Raw genomic sequence first — 19,660 nt, 5'->3', positions numbered from 1 at the left:
CGGGCACAGGGAGATGCCGTTTGCCTCCCAGATGAGACATTCTCCACCCGGCAAAGCTGGACTCTTCCCTCCCCGCCGCCTCCGCAGGGCTGGAAGGGATCAGGGAAGGGAACCGGCCCCGGGTCTGACATTTCAGTGTTCCTCAGCTAATGGAAACAAACCAAAGCCCCAGTGAAGCCCGACGGCAGCAAAAGGGGAACCAGGGGGAAGCTGCGGCTGCCGGGGCGAGGGAATGGCTCTGCGGTGGCACAGACATTCTGCCCCCAAATGAGCAGCTTTGAACAGAAGCAATAACCCTCCGCAAAGGGGATTTTCCTTTCCCCCCCCCTTCCCAAATGCAGGATCGCTCTCTGCTTCCCAACACCCTTCCAGGGCTTGGGATAAGGAAGGATGGAGGTGGCAGCATGATGCATTTATTTCAGAGCCAGTGCTGAAGGCAGGGCTGGAGCAGTGGGTTTGGAGGGTGATGGAGGCACAGCCCGATCCCTGCCTGCCCGGCCAGGCTGGACTTGGCAATGGGGCTTCACACTGCAGCTCCCTGCGTGCCGCAGCATTCCCGGCTCCTCCTGCTGCAGCCACCTCTCAGGGCCAGGTTTGCAGGAATCCGGGCTCTGCTGGGCTTAGAAAACTCCACACGGGTTTCCACTGACCTCAGCTTCGAAATGAGACGTGTGCCGAGGCTCCAAACACCGCAATAACCCCCCAAAACCTCCTCAGATCAAAAGCTGAGCTGTTTTTGTTTCCCAACCTTCCCAGGACCAGCAGCGGGTCCTGGCGACGTGCTTCAGGGAGGGCATTTCCACGGGTGCTGCCTCCGTGAGATGCGCTGTTGGAAAGGGCTCTGGAAAACTCACTCCCATTTCCCCATTCACATCCACTTCCCTTTTCACACCTCACCCAGAGGCTTGGGCTAGTGGAGGGTGGCAGGGGGTTGGAGCTGGATGAGCTTTAAGGTCCCCTCCACCCCAAACCATCCATGATTCTGTGCATGGAAAAGGCTGGAAAACGACGGGAGCTGGACGGAGGCTCCATGCAAGCACGGTTTCACCCAGGCGGGTTGTGGAGCCGGTGTGAGCGGAGCCGCCCGCGCTTACCGGTGCCGCAGCCCCGGGGCAGGAGCGGACCCGAGCTCTGGCTCCCGGCCCCGGCACAACATCCCCGGGGCGGAGGGGAAGGGAGCCGGTGCCACCGAGTCCCGCTGTGGGCGCTGCGGGCACCGATCCGGCACCTCCCCGCGGTACCGGGAAGGGATCCGGGTGCCTCCGGTGCCGCCGGCTCTACAGAGGCTCTCAAACCGGACCGCGGCTGCCCATCGACGGGGAGCGGGGACCGGCCGCCCGGCTCATTACCGGGGTTAATGAACGCGTTAATGAACGCGATAATGAACGTGTTAATGGACGGGCTCCCGGTGCCGGTGCTGCCCCCTCCGTCCGCGCTGGCACACGGCACCCCCGTGGCGACACCCCCGGTTCCGGTGATGCTGCAGCGCGGGCAGGCGGCGGCAGCGGAACGTGGCGCTGTTGCCGTGGGTAACGCGCCCGGTGACGGTATCTCCCCTCGCCGGAAGAGGCGCGGAGCTGGGAGCGTCATAGCACGGGAGGCGGCGGCGGCAGGACGGGTCCGGGCGCCGCGATGGAGAGCGCGAGTCAGGGTACGGCCGGCACCGGGCTCCGGCTGCGTGCGTCGGGGGGCACCGGCCGGCCCTGAATGGGGGGAGACGGCCCCGGGGGCTCGGTAGGGGGGGAGCCGCGGGCTGATGCCGTGAGCGGAGAGGCGGGCACTGGGGGTGCTGAGGTGGCCCCGGGGGTGCCGTGTGTGGGGGCCCAGCTGCGGCCGCGGTTACAGGGACCCACGGAGGGCGCTGGCGGCTTGTCTCGGCTCCTCTCCTCTCCGCCTCCCCCGGCTCGTCTCCTCTCCCCTCCCCGGGCCGGTCCCTCCCCTCCGGGTTCGTCCCTCCCCGCTCTACGCGTGGGCCCTGCGGGTGTTGCGCTGCCCGGTGCGGGGCAGAGGGGCTGTTCTGGCTGTTCGGGACGGGCAGAGCGCGGGGCTTGTGCTGGATGCTGCTGGAGGAAAGTCCGGAGGTTTCTGTTCCGCTTTTCTCTTGTCTTCACCTTCCCCGTGAGGCTGCTGAGGTTTGCGTAACGCTGTCTGCTTGCTGGCTGCTTACTCCGTGTGCCCTCTGCTCCTTGTCTGTGGCAGATATCAACCTTAACTCTCCCAACAAAGGTCTGCTGTCGGATACCATGACGGACGTTCCCGTGGATAGCGGGGCCTCGGCCAGAGCCGCTGCGCCCGAGGGGCTGACCCTGGCTGAAGAGGAGGAGCTGAGGTCTGAGCTCGCCAAGGTAACTCCTGTTTGTCAGCAGGGCTCTGCTGGGAAGGAGCAAACACGAGCCGCAGGAGCAGGGTTTGGGTGTTATACGCTTGAATTTTGCAGTGGTGTTACCTTTGCGTCTCTCAGCTGATTGTTAAAGTGCACAAAGCTGGCAGAGACTTCAAACGTGGCGGTGTGTTGTGTGCTCCTTCCCAGAATGGCTGGATTTAGAGCTCTGAGGAAATAAGTGGCTTTTGATGCTAGGAGTTTCATGTAGGCTTTTAGCTCCATTTGAAGGGAGAAAACACTTTGGGCAAGTGGTGCGCAACAGAAACTCGTTTTTTCTTAGGAAAACAACAGAGCACTTCGTGTGCTTTCTTTTTCTATCTTTTTCTCTTAAATATTTACTACACTTTGTAGGTAACTATTTGTGGTGCCTGTATGCTTCTGAAGAGCTGAGTTTGTAGAGCAACCTCCTAAATTTCAGGCACCTTTTGGGGTTTAAAGGCCAGCTTAGAATCTCCATCTGAAATGCAGCTGTAGATAATTGCAGTTGTTCTGTAGCATCCAAGAATCTCCTGGTGGGCCTTTGACTTGTAAGTTATGGCAAAGGAGGAATTTGCTGCTCTGAGGGCTCACACACACCTTGGTGAGCTGCTGTTAAAGTAGAAATGAACCCTCTGTACCTGGAAATAACTCTGGAGTACTGTGAAAACGTAAGAAAGATCTCTCAGGAAAACCTCTGCTTTAATGACATGAAAAGAATCATAAGACAGAAACCTTCGTTAATAAGGTTTGGCAACTGATGTTTATGTGCTGTTGAAATTACAACACTAGGAATGAGCTCTGTTAATCTTGGTGCCCGTGCTGTGACTTCCATGGATGTTTGCCCAGTTGAAGTCTGGGCTGTAGATCTCCTGCTCCAGCACCGTTCATATGCTGTTGAATTGTGCTGCGTGTACCCGACATTCCTCCCAATTCTTCAAACTCATGTCAGTTGAAATCTTGCCATCTTTGAGGGAGGTAGAAGGTTGGCTTAGCTCTCAGAATTTTACTGATCTGTGGTTTAAAACAAGCCTCTCCTTCTCCCTGAGGTTGAAGAAGAGATTGGCACTCTCAGGCAGGTTCTGGCTGCTAAGGAGAGGCACTGTGGAGAGCTGAAGAGGAAGCTGGGCTTGACTCCCCTGGATGGGCTGAAGCAAAACCTGTCTAAAAGCTGGCACGATGTCCAAGTCTCCAATGCGTAAGTGTTGCTGTGATGCCTGTGTGTTTAAAAGTGACTCTCTCATCATGATTTCCCAGCAGCATATTCCAGGGCTCTTCCAAGCAACTGGAGGCTTTTGCTCTCATGGGTACATGGAGTAAAAGGCACTTAAGAGCAATAAATCTTTTAAGTTTTTAAAGTCAGTGTCTTTATGTCAGTGTAAACAGAACTCTCATATCTGTGATTGGGATAAACTGCTGCTGGATGCCCTTTTCCATCATGTCCAGCTCACTGCTGGGCAGTTCCGTTTGCCCATTTCTGCCCGTTGTTTGAGGTGTAGGCAGCTGCTCCCCTGTTCTGAACCCAAGCTCAAAGAGAAGTGCATGGAGTCTCAAAGCTCCAGTGCAGAGCTGTGGCTCCGAAGCTGTTGCCTGAGTCATACAGCTTGAATTCAAAAGCCTGCACTTCCTAGGGGGAAAAAGACCTGTAATATTAGTGTGTGTTATGCAGTCGTCTCTGCCTAAAGAAGATGTGAAATGAGACTGACCCTGAACAGGCAGTAAGGGCACAGTTAATGCAGTGCTTGACAGTGCTGAAAGGAGAGTCAGAGAGGTAAGTGTGGCCCTGCAGTTGTGCCTGAGTGCCAGGGACTCTCAGTCCCATGGAGATACTGTTCAGTCTAAAAGGTCTTGTGTAACTTAGTTGGAATTTGGAGTTACTGACAGTGTGGAACTTGTAGTTACTGACAGTGCTACTGCCCAGCAGATCATCGAGCTGTTCATCTCACTGTTTATTCTCTCCCTTTTCCTCATTTTCCCTCCTACTTCCCTACATTTCTGTTATTCCTTTGTAACTGAGATCTGTGTCGTTGTCTTCTGGAAAAAAAAAAATGAATATGAAAGTTATATTCATTAACACTTTCTGTTTCTAGTTATGTGAAAACATCTGAGAAACTTGGAGAGTGGAATGACAAAGTGACACAGTCTGACTTGTGAGTGCCTCGGGCTCCTCAGCAACTCCCCCTCACTGCTGCCACTTGTCACAAGCCTCAGGGGTTCAGTGGGAGCTGGGGGCATGGTGAAGCAGGGCTGTTCCTAGCAGCATGCCTGGCTTCTGGCTGTAAGCATCCCTCCCTTGCAGAGGAGATGAGTCAACGTTACTGCCATCATCCCTCTCATGGGCTTGCTATTGCAGAAGAAAAATTCCAATCAGTTACCAGACCACATCTTATAAAAACAAAAAGGGGGGACAAAAATCAACCACAGTTTCCCTTTAGCTGGTTACTGGAGGTTAGCCTGCTGTTAATGTGTCTTATTAGTGAGCCTCATCTTTACTGTGAAATGATTTATCTTCTCATCAGAGGTGGTAGGAATCAGCCTGGTTATTGCCTTTCTGTACAGCCACCCGGGAGAGATGGTGCCTGAAGGCATTGACCTGCAGCTGGAAATAGGGGCTGTGCAAGTACATATGTTCACTTTGGAAAGCCACTACACAATGGCTCTTCTGCGTTGATGTGGGTGAACCTCTGCTGATGTCAACACTAGAAAGCCGTGAATTTTAGTCTTTGTATGTACAAGCAGGTGACAAATGCAGATGAAGAACATCTGGCTACTTCTGTTTAATCATGTCAGACCTCTGGTCATGTTAGACATGAATCATTTTGATTCCTCCTGTAAGGGAGCCCTTGGATGTTTTCTGCACTGAAGATTCTCTCCCTTCTATGTCTTGTGCTGAAGGAGGTGATTGTTTCACTAAGGAACACATGGATTGGGAGCATCCCATCATTAGGCAAGATGGCAGTGATCTAACTGGGGAGAGTTACACTTGTGGGTGACATGAACTGCCTGTGATATGTCACCTCTGAGCACTTCTGTGCATTGTCTGAGCTGGTATCAGACGCTTCCTGTAGTACTCGTATCTGTTCTGTACCTCCAGTGATAATTCTCACACCATACTGGTTGGTGTGTAGAGAAACATGATGTCTAAAGATTATGAAATGAAGTTTAACTGTTTGTCCAGGTCACTCTGTATCAGTAAAATGCAGCTTTGGGTGTGGCAGACATTTTTTTTGGCCTTGAGCTCAGTTTGCTGCTCTGTGCTTGCAATGCATAACTGCTCACAGCATGTAGGAAGGGAGCAGAAGATGCAGAGCCTTTCAATTCCTGACACCTCTGAGCTGCAGGCTTTGTTTCTTTGTGCCGTGTTTGGATGTGCTTAAATAACAAAGAAATTGGGGCTTTGTTGTCTCCCTGCCTCTCACACAGCAGCTCTTCTGGCTGTAGCAGAGAAGGGGGGAAGCTGTTGCTGGAGAAGTAAAGCTTGTGATAATGTGAGTGTAAAGAGACACTAATGATGTGGAAAGTGTCAGAAGCAGCATCTGTAGTGATCTTGGCTCTGTATCTAACCCCCATTGTGTTTGTAGATATCTTTCAGCCAGCAGCACACTGGAGGACTGGAATGAAAAATTAACTCAATCAGAAGCGTGAGTGTCTTAACCTTGAGTGTTAACAACTGCTTTCATGACAGTCTGCTGCCCCTAACGCTCTGTGCCCCTGCTCACAGTCCTCTGCTTTGACTAGATCTATTTACACACTTCTCTCTTCTAGCTTTTGCTTTTTTTAACCCAATAAACGTCTCTTCAGGGAGAGGGAGCTTTTCCTCAGGTCAGTACTTGGATGATTTCATTGTGGTCCGAGTAGGGAACCCACTGGGTAGCTGAGACCTGCACATCACACGTATCTTCAGCTGACAAGCTGTGGAATAGCCAGACTGACCTCTTCTTGTTACCCTCAGTGTGCTCTGCAGGGAGCAGGAGCTTTTCCCTTTGCTGTGCTACCTGATGAGAACAAACAGAGCTGTAGTGTCCAAGGCAGATGTTCTGTCATGTTGGGGCCCCAGATGGACTTGAACAGCTTAAACCTCCCAGCAGTTACACTCCACTTGTTGGCTGTGAAGGTCTCTTAGCTGTGCTTTTATGAAATGCCTGGAATTCGGTTCTTATCTGGACTAAATTATGGAAGTTGGCCTTTGTCCTTCTCGCTGCATCTTTCCCACAGTACATGGGACAATCCTTTGCAGTGGTGTAGTGGGAGGAGGTAGATAGTGTTGTTTTCTCAACTGATTTAAACCATGGAAGGTGGGTCTGAGGCAAGCCAGCTTTTCCTGTTCTCTGGAGTGGGTATGAAATTCAGTCCTTTGAGCTGGTTTGTTCTTGGCAGTGTGTGTGAATAGAAGGTTTTCTTCCTATGACAGGTGAAAGATGAGCAGAGATAAAAAGTAGGAGTATCAGAATAAAGCTTTCAAGGTTGCAGGTCTACTTCAACATTCCCGCTATGTTTCCTAGATGAAGAAGGTGTAAATTGTCACTGTTTCACTTGCTCTATAGAATGACCTTGGGTTTTCTGCTTGCTGACAGTGAGACCGACTCCAGCAGTGTTTAATCAGAGTTCCTGCCTGGGTGTGCCTGTTAGAATAGAAACCTTCTGGTTCTGTTTCCTTGTAGTTAATAGGTGCCAGAATGTGGCGGAAACGCGCTTTTGTGGAGCACTTGAGGCCTGAATAGCTGTGGCACACTAGTTTTCCTGCTTGCTTTGGCACTAGACAGAGTGACAATTCATGCTAGCAAGGTAGTTGCTGGTTAAAATGAAGAGGTGAGGGGAGATTGAAGGAAGATTCCAGCAACATTCCAGAAAATAATTGGAGTTTCTACTTCCTTTATCTAAAGCTCAGTAAATGTGAAGAGTCGAGTTCAAGAGATCCAAGGATGAGGTTTTATTCATACGTTTTGGAGGGTTTTTTATGCAAATGCATCCTCTTTCCTGTTTTGGAGCTTCTCTGCATTAGAACTGACTGAACTGGGACTGGGTCTGATTCGTGACCTGTCGCTGCTTTTGTGCACTGCTGCATTTCCTGGCCATTGCCATTCCTGGCCACAGGCTTGTTCTCCGACACAAATCAGCCCAGTCTGCCCCCAGCTCCAGTTTCATCATAACCAGGACACAAGATGACTTGGTGGTTTGTGTGCTTGGCCAGAGAACACAAATAGTGCTGGCTGGAGAAGAGCAAGTGAGAGGAAACCGGTATTAATGGATAAAGGAGGATTTGAGGGTGCAGGTCTGGCTTCTTTCCATCAGGGTTTATAGGTCTATGAAATGTTGGAATACCACAGGATGAACACCACCAGGTAGAGATCCCTTCTGTGGCTTCTGCTGAGCCAGTTGCCTATTAGTAAAGCAACGTATTAAGCAGAGCTTACATTTATTACTCCCAGATCTGGATTATTGTGCTTTGTTCTGATGCTGAGGGAAGAAAGTGAGTGAGTGTGAATTTAAAGCCGTGGCAAACCCATCCCTGTCACATGCAGGAGAGTTGTTGTGACTTCTAGGTCGGGGCTGGATGGAGTTAAGTTGCATTAAAGTCTTGTATAATCACATCCCTGGTTGTCACAGGCACAGTTCCACACGTGTGTCTGGTGGCAGTTCTGGGTTAAAGAGCTTCTCGGCTGCACTCCCTGGCTCTGCCTCCTGTGTTGCAGTGGTGGAGGTGTGTATGTGTGGTGGGGAGCTGATCTGCCTGCTGCTCTTTTGTGTTCTTCCAAGTTTGTATTTCAACTGGATCATTTCCTTGATCTAGATTTCTGTGTCAGCACAAGCAGCAGTGCTGGCATCATAAAGGAGCAGCACTTGAGTGTGAGATCTTCAGTTATCTTAAGAGTACTGCTGTCAAGGGTGGAAAACACAATTGGAAAATCTCTGGCCTTTATCTGCTGAAGCCAGACATAATACCTGGAAGTTTGCAGTGTGTGCGTGGCGTGATGGTGTCCTCTGAGTCTGCAGCCACTCCTCTCATTGCTGCTCTGGTGCTCAGTGCTCATCTCAGAGTTGGGTGCCAAGCAGGGGTAGAGTCAGCACGACACACTTCGGTGAGCATGAGATCTTCAATGTTTGTTGTGCAGCTGTAAATCAAATCCCATGACAGGACTCAGCCAGCTGGGGAGGAGCCTGAGTGCTGAAGGCAGGGATTGAGACTGAGATCCTCCTCTTCCAAAGCAGCTTTAGTCCTAGGGTTCAAACACAGTGTGATAGGAAGACCTGTGTAAGAGCAAGCAGCGTTGATGCTGACCCGTTCACTTCTAAATTGTCCTGAGATGACTCCTTCTTGCAGAAGACTGTGCTGTGGAGAAGCAGTATTGAGGCCTTGCTGTTGGGGCACACTCAAGTAATTCTGGAGTCCCTGATTCAAGAGGAATTGCTCTGAAAAATGTGTAGGTTCCAGGACTCTTCTTTCAGGAGCAGGAAGATGGAAAGTAAAGTTGATGCGGTTTTGCCCTGTTCTGTCTAAGTCTCGTGTACATTCTTGATTCAGAAACACTTGGCTGTGGTCTTAAACAAAAAAACCCACCAAACCAACATGTTGTAATTGGTATTGCTTGAACCCAGTTCAGGTGCTGCCTCCTGTGCTTCCGTCTGGAGAGAATAAGGTGCAACTAAATCAGCTGTTATCATGGTGCTTTTAGCCTTGGGAGCTCAGGCGTGAGAGAGAACATTGGGCTATTTATAATGCCCTTCTCCTAAACATCCTAGTCAGGCAAAGCAAATAATCTCAAGATGAAATATTTCAGATGAGAAAGCTTGGCTTAAATGTTGAACTTATAAAAAACAAGACTCAGGTTAGAAAATAACTTGAGGAATGCCATAAGCATAGATGTCAGTCACCAACTGGGGAATAGCTTAGAGAAAAGAGTTAATGAAAGTGGCTCAAAGACTCTTAGTTCCTGAGATCAGTCTCACCTGAGGGACACAAAGGTTCTCAAGTGTCTGTCTGCTCCAGCTCTGCTGCGAACTCAAATGTAATCAGCTGACAAACAGAAGCTGTCAGATCTCTTATGTACTGTGGTTAATGGTAACTGATAGGAAACTTCTCTACCAATTTATTTCTAACCTGCAGTTGTAGAGGTAATGCTGATTCCTGCATTTCTTTACTTTCTGTTAATCTTGCCTCTTTCCTCTATAACCTAATCCTGCAACAAGCACTGTAACTGCTTCAAGGCTGTTATGGAATAGCTTCCTAGACTTATTTTCTTAAAGAGACCAAAAGGTAATTGTAGAGCAACTGGGGTACGATGCCATGGTATTAGAGTTACCACATGGAAAATTGGGTTTGGGAGGGGGTTTGCAAATATTTATCAGATTTAAGAACATCCGGTCAAAATGGTGAAGCGAGTGTATGGAGAGGTTAATCCTACACTTGCTGCTTTTTTAAAACATATCCAAGACTGGAAGGGGCTCTTTCAGTGCGATTGGGGCTGCTCACTAACCTGGCTTCTCCCCTTTAATACGGGCTCCTTTTTCAAAGTGGGGGGATGCTTCTTGCTCTCTGATCCCACTCATTAGTTCAATATATGATTTATTTTTGTTTCTATTTAGTTACAAGAAGACCCAGGAAACCCTTTCCCAGGCAGGCCAGAAGACTTCAGCAGCCCTGTCCAACGTAAGCTCTGTTATCAGCAGGAAACTTGGTGACATGAGGTAAGATTTCTGTGCTGTGCTCTGGCGCTTTGATCTTGGTTTCAAACAGTAATGAGACTTTAGACAATAACCAGGCTTTTCTCCATGTTTTCTGCTTAGTTGGCAGCACATTGCTGCTGGGGCACTACCTTCTTCTGTGTGGCCCTGTATAACATAGTTTAGGACAGATTAAATGCTTATTGAAGACTTGTTGACGGGATAAAACCTGTTCTAAGGCATTTAAATTTGATTTTGCTTAGGAGAACTGACAGAGCGTTTTTAGCAGCCTTCCCCCTTTTACTGTCATATGGTTTCACTGCAGCTTTTACATCATATGGAAGAAACTAGTATTAAAGTTTACCTTTAATACTGTTCCTGGATTATGGAGGTGCATTCTCTCAGTGTTACTGTTTAGGAAAATGTTCATCGCTTTGTAGTGCTTTAAAATGAGGCAAAGTCTGCATTTGATGCAGTTTCAAGCCCCATGTGTTCACTTTCTGCAGAGAAGGGCAGTGTGCCTTCCAGGCACAGTTAATGTCATGTTGATTGGAAGATATAAATTTATTCAGACGATCATGACAACATTAAGAACTTCTTTGTTGTGGTCGGTGGTTGTCTGGATTCCTTAAGCAGATCACCACTGAGGTAACTGCAAGTTTAAACCTCTCTGAGCTGGAAAGTGGAGGCTGGTTCCTGTGGCTGATGGCTGAGGTTCTTGCTCTGAGCTTCTCAGCCATACACAGTTCAAGGTTACATTGGTTTACCTGATCTTCAGAAATTGAAGTGAAGGATTGCTTCCTGGTTGATGGCAACATCCAGGGGTTCGTGCAGAACACCTTGACCACATTTTTCTTGGAACTGAGAGTTAATTCTGAATAGACAACCTCTCTAGCTTACAAAGGAAGTATTTCTTAGAGCTTGTATTTAATGTGATGTACCAGACCTTGCACTGAATGGGTAGCTGTCGTTCTTTGTAGGGAATTTCCCATTCCACTGTGGCTGGGAGTATCCAAGTGGTAAGAACTTGTTGGCCTCTGATCACACAGTACTGATTTATTCTAGTTCTGTCCTCAGTGAGTTATTTACTGTGTTCCTGCAGGGTGTTTTTTGGTGTTTTCAGTAGCTCACTTCTCTGAATTTGGCAGAGGACAAGCTGGCTTCCTGCCCTTCCCAGTATGCAAGGTTGAACTTTTCTTTCCTGGAAACTACCTCGTCTGCTGGAAGGGGGGATTTTCATGTAATCACAGTAGATTACAGATACTGGAGCAAGACGAGGTGGTAATTCATTTTGCTAAACCAGTAAGTGAAGTCAGTTTGGTGCCTGATCTCTGTGGTCTGGTCAGGCTGTTGTGGGATGAGAATTGTGCTTTTTGGAGCAGATGGGGAACTCCTGAACCAGTGTTACCACCAGAAGCAGCCGTTTTCAACATGCTTGGTCCTGCCTGTTGTCTTTTGCTTGGAAGAACCCAGGTCACCAAACAGCTACAGGAATATTTGTGCCATCCCAAGGCCAGGGGATGGAGGGAGGGGATGAACGGCTGAGTGGGGAGGGCTCCTGTTGCTCCTGGTGACAGAGCTGGCCTGGCATGGCCACGATGACAACTGCCTGTGTCATCAGCAGCCCTACAGACAAGGCAGACCTTTGCAGCAGTGGTGTTGCTCAGCATTAATCACCAGTTTAAACATCTGCATTCCTTTTTATAGCTGATATCTTGGGTGATGTGTTAGGAAACAAAGGCAGCTTCTGCCTTATCGCTTGGGGATCCCTGCCAAAGTTATCTCAGCTTCGTATATGTGTGGGAACACAGTAATGAGGTTTTGTTCCTTTCAGTATTTCTGTGTGTATACGAACAGACTTCTGTCTCCTGTGCTGCATTCATGTCTTGATATTCCTCATTCTGAACAAGGTTTAACTCTGAGCACAAGTTCTTGCAGGAACTGTGCCACTTTCTATCCTTACCAGATGAAAGTCTGGTGTTCTGATGTGTTCTCAGAGCTGATGAGGAGTGAAGTCTGTTGTATTGTTGTGATCACTTCTCTGACCGAGTGGGGATGATCTCTCTGCCCAGAGAATCTCTCTTACAGTCATCACAGCCTGCACTGCAACCTCTGTTACTGTACTTTGTTTTCTTCTTGCACTACAAATTCACTTGTAAAGCAGGTTTGTTTTCCATCACTGGAAGTGTGGAGATAACAGAAGGGATTTCCTTGTTTAGTCAGCCTTCACCGGTTGATAAATGCAAGGAAGGCGTAGTCATAATTCCATTAAAAATCCTTGGACCAAAATGCTGTTAAAGACAAGTAATGTGCCCCTGGGTTAAATCTTCAGGGTCACTGTGTTCTGGTCAAAATGATTTTAAATGTTATAGGTGTGGATTGTATGGAGACACTGTGAAGTTAATGTGTAACTGCATTAATGCTGTTGCTCTGTTAGATTGCTGCGAGGGGAGAAAAAGGAGCTTAATTAGTGGGTGGGATATTATCAGATCTTGGCCACTTCAGCTTTTTCTGCTATCTCCGCTTACAGTTAAGAAGTAAATTGGCTTTTGGACATTCTGTTTACTGAGCCCAGTAAACTGCACAATGGGAAATGTTTTCTTTTTGTGGAGAACAGCTTGTTTGTGGGTTTGTGTCCACCGATACACTTTGTGTTGCCTGAAGTTTGCTGCTGTGCATTATACTACAAGCAAATTCATTAGGAAATGGTAGCCTGAGCCCCTAATTCCTGAATTTATGTCAACTTTAAATCCTCATGGAAGAAGAAGGATTACTGCCAGGTTGAGGCCAAGATACTGAACAAACAAACTGGTGCTTGTGGTATTGCATACAGAGTAGCACTGTGCATGGATGTGTTATCTGTGTTCTTCTCCTTTAAGCAAGAGTAAGTGGAAAGTTAATTTATTTCACACACAAAGACAGCATTTCAAGGAGTCTACCTTGCCAAAGAGCTGACCTGGGTGCTTGGGGAAATGAAACCACCAAGCCTAACATCTTCGCTCTGACTGTCAGGAAAAGCCCCTTGTGCTCCTTGCCAAGTACTTCAGATCCAGCTTGCCATGACTGCTTCCTGCTGCAGAGACAAAAATTACATTTAAGTGGAATAAAACACTGCTTCTGGTAGGAAAAGCTCACTTAGAGCATCCTGCTAATTGTACTAGTAGAAGTAGGAAACCTTGGTCTGTTATTTTGGACTACAGAGCTGCTGCTGTACTGCAAAATCACACATGGAAATCTGGTAACCTGGTGGGGAATAGTTTGCCTTCACACCTAAAAATGGGCTACCAGGTTATGGAGTAAATATGATGCCTTTTATCCAGATATCCCGATATCTTATCTTTATTACACCGGAATGTGTTTGTTCTCTGAGCTCTAACTTTGACATCTGCAGGCTTGGCAAGGTAACGTGCAGGTATCCTGCACAGGTTCCAGTTACACAAGTTCTACACCAGAAGTCCCTAGCAATGCTGTCTTTGTGTGAGAGCTCGTGGGGGGAAATGGGGGCAGGAGGTGTCTGTATTCCTTGGTAAACGCCTCCATTTAGGAAAATATGCTTTAAAAACCATAAAATCAAGGAGAGCAATGACATGGGGTGGGTGAAGTGTTGTGGTTTGTACGCTCAGCCCTTCCCAGCACCGCAGCTCTTGAGTTGCTGTAGGTGCTGTTATTGTTCTCTGAAAAACATCTTGGCTTGGCTTGAGTTAATGAAAAGCAATGGGGTTTTGCCTGTTCTGTGATTTATTTGGAGAGGCTTCCTCCTGGGCAGCTGACCTTGCTGTCCCATGATCCTGCGACCGTGTCCCTGCATTGAGTGTTTAGCTCTGCACAAGTGTCTGACTGTTGCTTCCCTTTTCTCTCTGCTGCCGGTGGCTTCTCCCAGGTCTCACCCCTTCTCCAATTCCTTTAGGTAAGATTCTCTTCAAGGCTCAGGAAAGAGCATTTGTTTCTGTGCCAGCCCTTTGCAGGCGTTAAAGGGGAAGCTGATGATTTAAGCCTTGCCTGCGCTTTCAACACAGATTGAGAAACCTACCACAAACCAGTGCCCTGTAATTGACTTTTGTATCACAGTTGCAGTTTGCAGTTAAATACTCGTGCTTACTGCCCTGTGTCTGGAAAACTAAGCTCTGGGCTGCAAAATAAGGGGAGAGAGGGCTGGATTTTATCACTTGGGTTGTCCACAGCAGCCTGTGTGTGGACAGAAGGTGCTTCAGAACCTGCTTTTGCGCCGTGTCAGTCTAAATCTGTCGTTTAACTTTTCCCTCCTTCTTCTAATGCTTCCGAGTAGCAGTTACTCCATTCGCCACTCCATCAGTATGCCAGCCATGAGGTAACGTAGCAACTCCCTGTCTTTCCAGAGTGGGATTGGTGGGAGAATGCAGCCGGGTCTCTCATTATTGGGGGTTTTGTTCTGATTTTACAGCTGGTTCCCTTCTTAAGCAAACCCCGCTTGATTATGGGGTAACCACGTCCTGCAGGTTGAGTAACCCAGGGTAGGTTTTTACCCAATCTCTTTTCTATGGCTATTAGCACCTTGCACTAAGTGCAGTGTTGTAACTCTTCCAAAGTCTAGTTGAAATTCTCAGCTCTCAGAGGTCCCTGAAGGGCAGGGATTAGTCTTCCCCTCACAATATACACCATGGTCATTGCTAATACCAAGATGAATCTGAACTCAACCCTCTGTCTCCAGTCTGGAAGCTCAGCACCCTTCTCAGCATGCCTTTGGGGTGCTTTAGGTGGTGGTCTTGCAGGAGAAACATGTGCCAGGGCTGGATGAGGCCCACAGAAACCCTCTCTCTGTCCATCCTCATTCCAGATGGATGGACGTTATTTTATGGGTGCAAATGTGAAGTGATTCTTTGGAAAAGAAATATCTGAGATGAGGCTCCCGCAGCCTGGCCTGGGGAGAGCAGCTCTGGATGAGTAATTGCCTGATCCGAATGCTCCATACAGAGCACTCCACTGGAATTGTTCACAAGCAAAGCAGCTTGTTAGGTTGTCAAACCACTGACCTGGTTTTCTGTGCTCGAGATACAAAATCCTCTGATTAATTTATTACACTGTGAGTTTTATGAGCTTTTCCTGATGCAAACTGTCACTCCTGTAGTAATAAAACTCCCCACAGGTACAGGCACAGGGCCCTTCCCCTTCCTGCCCATGGGATGCAATATGGGAAACTGAAGTCTTTGTTTTAACCCCTTTCCAGCTTTTCCTTTCTGTTATTTAAGACAGTTTGCTTTTAGTTGGAAACCTGTAAAACCAAGAGCTAGTTCTTCTCGACGTGTCATGCATTGATTCTCTAGTGGCCTAGGACTTGTTTCCTTCAACATTTTAACTTGAGCAGTGGCATAAATGTTCTCCTTTGAAGTTTGTATGTTGTGTTCTTGTCTAGTGTGCCTGAGATTTGTGCCCAAGGCTGAGTGGAGCTGGGGGGATGCTCTGGGTGGAACTGGGGTGCTCTGGGTGCTGTTGTCCCTGCATGGGAATGGCCAGAGCCATTCACACTGTGTGATTTGATTTAGTTAAGAAGTAACTCGTCTTGATTTATTCTTTCCCCCCCCCCCCCTCCTTTCTTCAAGGAATTCTGCAACCTTCAAGTCATTTGAAGATAGAGTTGGAACCATAAAGGTAACAATCTGCTTTGTCTTGTAAACATATAGCGTGAAGCCTTATGCAGAAGCTTTAATTTCTGCAATGTTTTTCTTGTATTCAGGCAAATGGCCTCTCAGATATGTGAAGTCTTTGCTACAGAAGGTGACCTTGGCGGGGGGGAAGTGATATTCTCAGTGCTGCTTTCTTCTTGTCCTGACTCTCTCCTCTCCTTTCAGTCCAGGATGGTGGGCAGCAGGGAAAACAGCACGGACGGCCTCCACTCCCCCTCGGGAGCTGGGGACAAACCTCCACAAGACAACGCTCCTTTCTAGACCCACGATGTGGCTTTGCACGGCTGTGCACGACTGTACGAGCCACCTCCTCCCTCCCAACCCTTCACAACAGCAACAACATGCGCCTCCAAGAAGGGGCCGAGCGCCAGTTTTGGAGAGATCCATCGTTCATTCATAGACACTGCTGCCGGATCCAAGTCAAATAAAGAGAATGCAAAGTTTTGTACACAAATAATATTTTACACTAAAGTTTGTAGGTTAAATGTATCACTGCTGTCCTTTTGGGAGAGCGTGGAAGGTGGAGTTTCCTTAGAGTAGCTCAGAAATGCCACTGGCATAGATAAAAGCGGTTTTCCCTTGTCTGGTATAACTTGCAGCGTGAGGAGGGCAGTTATTGGAGAAACCAAGCGCATGGGTAGCTTAGCTTCAGCTTCTGGCTGTGTCCTCTGTCACGCAGCTCCTCGTGTCACACAGCTCCTCGGAGCTCCCAGGCTTCTCCTGTTACTGCTTCCTCGGCTCTTATTGGAGTAGTCTGGTAAATGGGGTCAACAGTTGGGTTCTTTTCTGGGCTCCCAAAAGGGAAACTTCACTCAGCAGCTGCCTCGTTGTTACACTAATGCTCTAGCTTTAACTGAACTAAAAATCTTTATTTTTAAATGCAACAAAACTTTAAAGAAATAAAGCTTAAAAGGAGGAAAAAAAAAAAAAAGTCAATCAGAAGCTTTGGCATCGTGTTAGGGAACCGCTCCCTTGGCCTCAGACTGCCTCGCAAGCCTTACATCACCACCTGCTTTACTTGTTCATGGTTTTATTTCTATAGAGAAGACTGCAAGGGGAATAAAGCTGGATGTTGAGCACTGGAGTTTTGCATCCTAACAGTAGCAGCATGCTTATCAGCCAGTCCTTGTGTTAAACTCAGTGGTGCACTCCGTTTTGCTGAGTGTATGAAACTTGCTTCTCCCTTCTCAGCTGATGCCTTTGCTCTTGGAGGAGGAATTCCTGAAGGCTGCTGGTTACAAAGGCTGTCTCTAGCACTACGGATGCTGTTGGAGGACTCTGCTCTCTGAGGGCTCCTCCAACTGGTACATCCCACCACGACTGGACGGGTTTTTCGGTTGAAAGCCCCAGCTCTCATCTTGGTTTACAGAACTGGCAGAGAGTGATGGAGCTCAACCAGCGCCCCAGGCGCTGTGTGTTTTGCTCTGTTCATGTCCAGCTTCCTTGCTCAGGAGCTGCAAAATATCCGAGTTTTCTTCTAGAGGCCTGATCTTATTCTAGGCAAGGTGCCTCCACGTAGAAATACCTAGAGTGAGCAATTCTGTGCCTTAGAGGCGAAGTGGGACTTACTCAGGTCTTTAGGCTTGTTGATGTACATATCTGCGTAGCGTTAGTGGTTTATCACCCCGGAGGGACTGAACAGTCTCTGACCCTTTAGAGAAGCAAGTTTTGACGCTTACCTGCTGATTAATGTTCCCCCCACCCCTGCTCCCTCCCCTCTGCAGCCCTGGGGACGCAGGATGGAAGCCTGGGAGGTGGATGTACTGGGTGGTGGTTGGATTCACTGGTGCTCCCTGTTTGACTGACCCTGTGAGGAACGGAGCCGGTGGAACCGGGACTGCTGGAGTTGGGTGTTGAACTGTTTCTCTTTATAGATAAAGATTGAGGAAACTTGTCAATAAAGCATTCCTTTGGGAGAAAATGGGGTGAATGTTCTTGTCTTGTTCTGTCTAACTGTAGTGAACTCTGCTCTTGGGTGTGCGTTATGAGTGTGTTGAGCAAATAACTGCTGGCAGCAGCTTGAGATGAGAAGGAACTGAAATACTCCATCCTCCAGCCCGTGTGTTTGTCCTCTGGATGCTTTCTAGGGAAGGGATGCACTGAATAACACAGTCTGATGTTTCCTTTTCAAGATGCTGAATGCCAACTGCTTCCCGATCCATACCTGCGCTCAACCCCAGGCTGAGGAGCTCCAAGCCCCTGTTTCTCCACTGCTGCCTTTCCTGCTGGTGAAGCCTCCAGCTTCCTCACGCTGCTTCCCTGTGCTCGGAGCGTGGGACTGGGGTCCCAGCAGTAACCTTGGCAGCGGGGGCTGCTGTGGAGGAGCAGCAGCTGTGGCCCTGGCTCCGGTTGATGGTGTGATGCCTCAGGGAATTGGTTTCTTGGAAGCTAAACCAGTTTCTACTGATTTAAGCAGCAGGATGCAGGGGGAATGGTGAATGTATGGAGTTGGGAGCTGCTCTTAAACACACATAGGCCAGTGGAGCTCTGTGGCTGCTCGGTGTGCTGTGTTTTCAGAGGAAGGATGGATGCCTGGCTCGGTGGGAAGGAGCTGCTTGGGGCAAGCCATTAATGCTCACTGTATCCTTGTGGGTGCAAGCAGCCAGGGCTGGCCTGTGGGTGCTGGGGTGGGCTCAGCATCTTTTCTTGTGTGCAGGCTTTGTGCAAGGTCAGTGCTGGGGGAGCCCGGACGGGGTTTTAGAGGGGGACAGGTACCGAGTGTCCTCCAGAGCTGGGGATGGGGACTCAAAGGAAGCCGGGGCTGGAGCAAGGAGATGGTGCGTGATGAGTGGTGATGACTCCATTGGTAAATGGGATTCATCATCGTTTGTTGCTTCAGACTGTGAGTCAGAGGCAGGAATGGGAATGGCCATTGGATCCGCTTGGGGGGGGGCTGCTCCCGGGGTGAGCTGCAGCAGCATTCCCACACTGGCACCGGGGTCACTGGTTCCGAGACATGCTGCATAGGGGGAAATGGGGCTTTCAGCCATGGTGGGAAGCAGCAGCGTTCCCCAGGGAGCAGCCGGGAGTGCCAGGAAACATGAGCAACTGGGAAAAACAGACTCATGGGCTTAAAAACCCTGTTTCGCTCTAATTGTAAGTGCTCGTTTGTTCATTACAAGGATCTGTGTATAAGTGAACAAAGAGCACCGTGCTCCTGGGGCACGCGAGAGCCGGGTGCAGCACCCAAGAGAAACTGCAGCGTGAGGGTGCTGCACAGACCTTGTTTAACCCCCAGGGTCGATGTGCAGGAGCACTGGGTGCTGAGCACCCCGACCACCACCCGGAAAGGCAGCAAACTCGCTGCACTGCAGCCCAAAGGTGATGTGCTGGTCCTGTGCCCCTACCTGCTGCAGCCCCCCCAGCCCCACTGCAGCCCCCCCCAGCCCCACTGCAGCCACCCCGAGCCCCTCTGCAGCCTCCCCTAGTCCCACTGCAGCACCCCCCAGACTGTCTGCAGCCCCCCCAGACCCTCTGCAGCTCTCCCCATCCCCTCTGCAGCCCCCCCATCCCCTCTGCAACCCCTCTGCAGCCCCCCAACCTCCCCCTAGCTCCGCTGCAGCTCTCCCATCACCTCTGCAGCCCATCTGCAGCCTCCTCATCCCCTCTGCAGCCCCTCTGCAGCCCCCCATCACCTCTGCAGCCCCTTTGCAGCCCCCCCATCCCCTCTGGAGCCCCTCTGCATTCCTCCAGCATCCCCCCATCGCCGCTGCAGCCCCAAGACCCTCTTCACCCATTCCCCCTGAACCCCCATCCCCTCTGCAGCCCCCCTGCAGCCCCCCCATCCCCTCTGCAGCCTCCCCATCCCCTGTTCTCCCCATCTCCTCCTCAGCCCCGATGGCAGCGCCCGAACACCAGCGGGCGAAAATCACTCTCATCGCTCCCTGGTGGTCTAGTGGTTAGGATTCGGCGCTCTCACCGCCGCGGCCCGGGTTCGATTCCCGGTCAGGGAAGTTTGCCTTTTGCCGCTCGCTGCTGT

The 19,660-nt window shown here is 49.4% G+C and overlaps 1 protein-coding gene and 1 non-coding gene across 35 annotated transcripts; both read left to right on the top strand.

Annotated features, from left to right (window-relative positions):
- Window positions 1–1,482: 1,482 nt before the first annotated feature.
- On the top strand, window positions 1,483–17,606 carry TPD52L2 (TPD52 like 2). 34 transcript variants are annotated; one of them, XM_030502722.1, is made up of 10 exons: window positions 1,560–1,651; window positions 2,200–2,345; window positions 3,391–3,557; window positions 4,450–4,509; window positions 5,941–6,000; window positions 9,944–10,045; window positions 13,902–13,928; window positions 14,307–14,348; window positions 15,598–15,646; window positions 15,847–17,606. In XM_030502722.1, the coding sequence occupies exons 1-10, from the start codon at window positions 1,633–1,635 to the stop codon at window positions 15,940–15,942; spliced, it is 768 nt and encodes a 255-aa protein (XP_030358582.1). In that variant the 5' UTR covers window positions 1,560–1,632; the 3' UTR covers window positions 15,943–17,606. The 34 variants fall into 34 exon arrangements, with proteins under 34 accessions (XP_030358608.1, XP_030358591.1, XP_030358596.1 ...); XM_030502725.1 differs by having other exon boundaries at window positions 3,409–3,557; window positions 15,847–16,593; XM_030502736.1 differs by lacking the exon at window positions 5,941–6,000 and having other exon boundaries at window positions 1,553–1,651; window positions 3,409–3,557; window positions 15,847–16,593.
- Window positions 17,607–19,562: 1,956 nt separating this feature from the next.
- Window positions 19,563–19,634, top strand: TRNAE-CUC. The gene has a single exon. It is a non-coding gene; the product is annotated as a tRNA-Glu (tRNA).
- Window positions 19,635–19,660: the final 26 nt, after the last annotated feature.

Source organism: Strigops habroptila, chromosome 13, assembly GCF_004027225.2.
Source record: "Strigops habroptila isolate Jane chromosome 13, bStrHab1.2.pri, whole genome shotgun sequence".
In the NCBI taxonomy this organism is placed as follows: domain Eukaryota; kingdom Metazoa; phylum Chordata; class Aves; order Psittaciformes; family Psittacidae; genus Strigops; species Strigops habroptila.
Note: the sequence above shows the minus strand (reverse complement) of the source record. Positions and strands in the feature narration are given on the sequence as shown.

Excerpts from the sequence above, each read along its gene's own strand:
- TPD52L2 (XM_030502720.1), top strand. Across the intron at positions 2,346-3,390 it reads TGAGGTCTGAGCTCGCCAAG|CCTCTCCTTCTCCCTGAGGT; the intron begins GTAACTCCTGTT and ends GTTTAAAACAAG. Across the intron at positions 3,558-4,449 it reads GATGTCCAAGTCTCCAATGC|TTATGTGAAAACATCTGAGA; the intron begins GTAAGTGTTGCT and ends TTCTGTTTCTAG.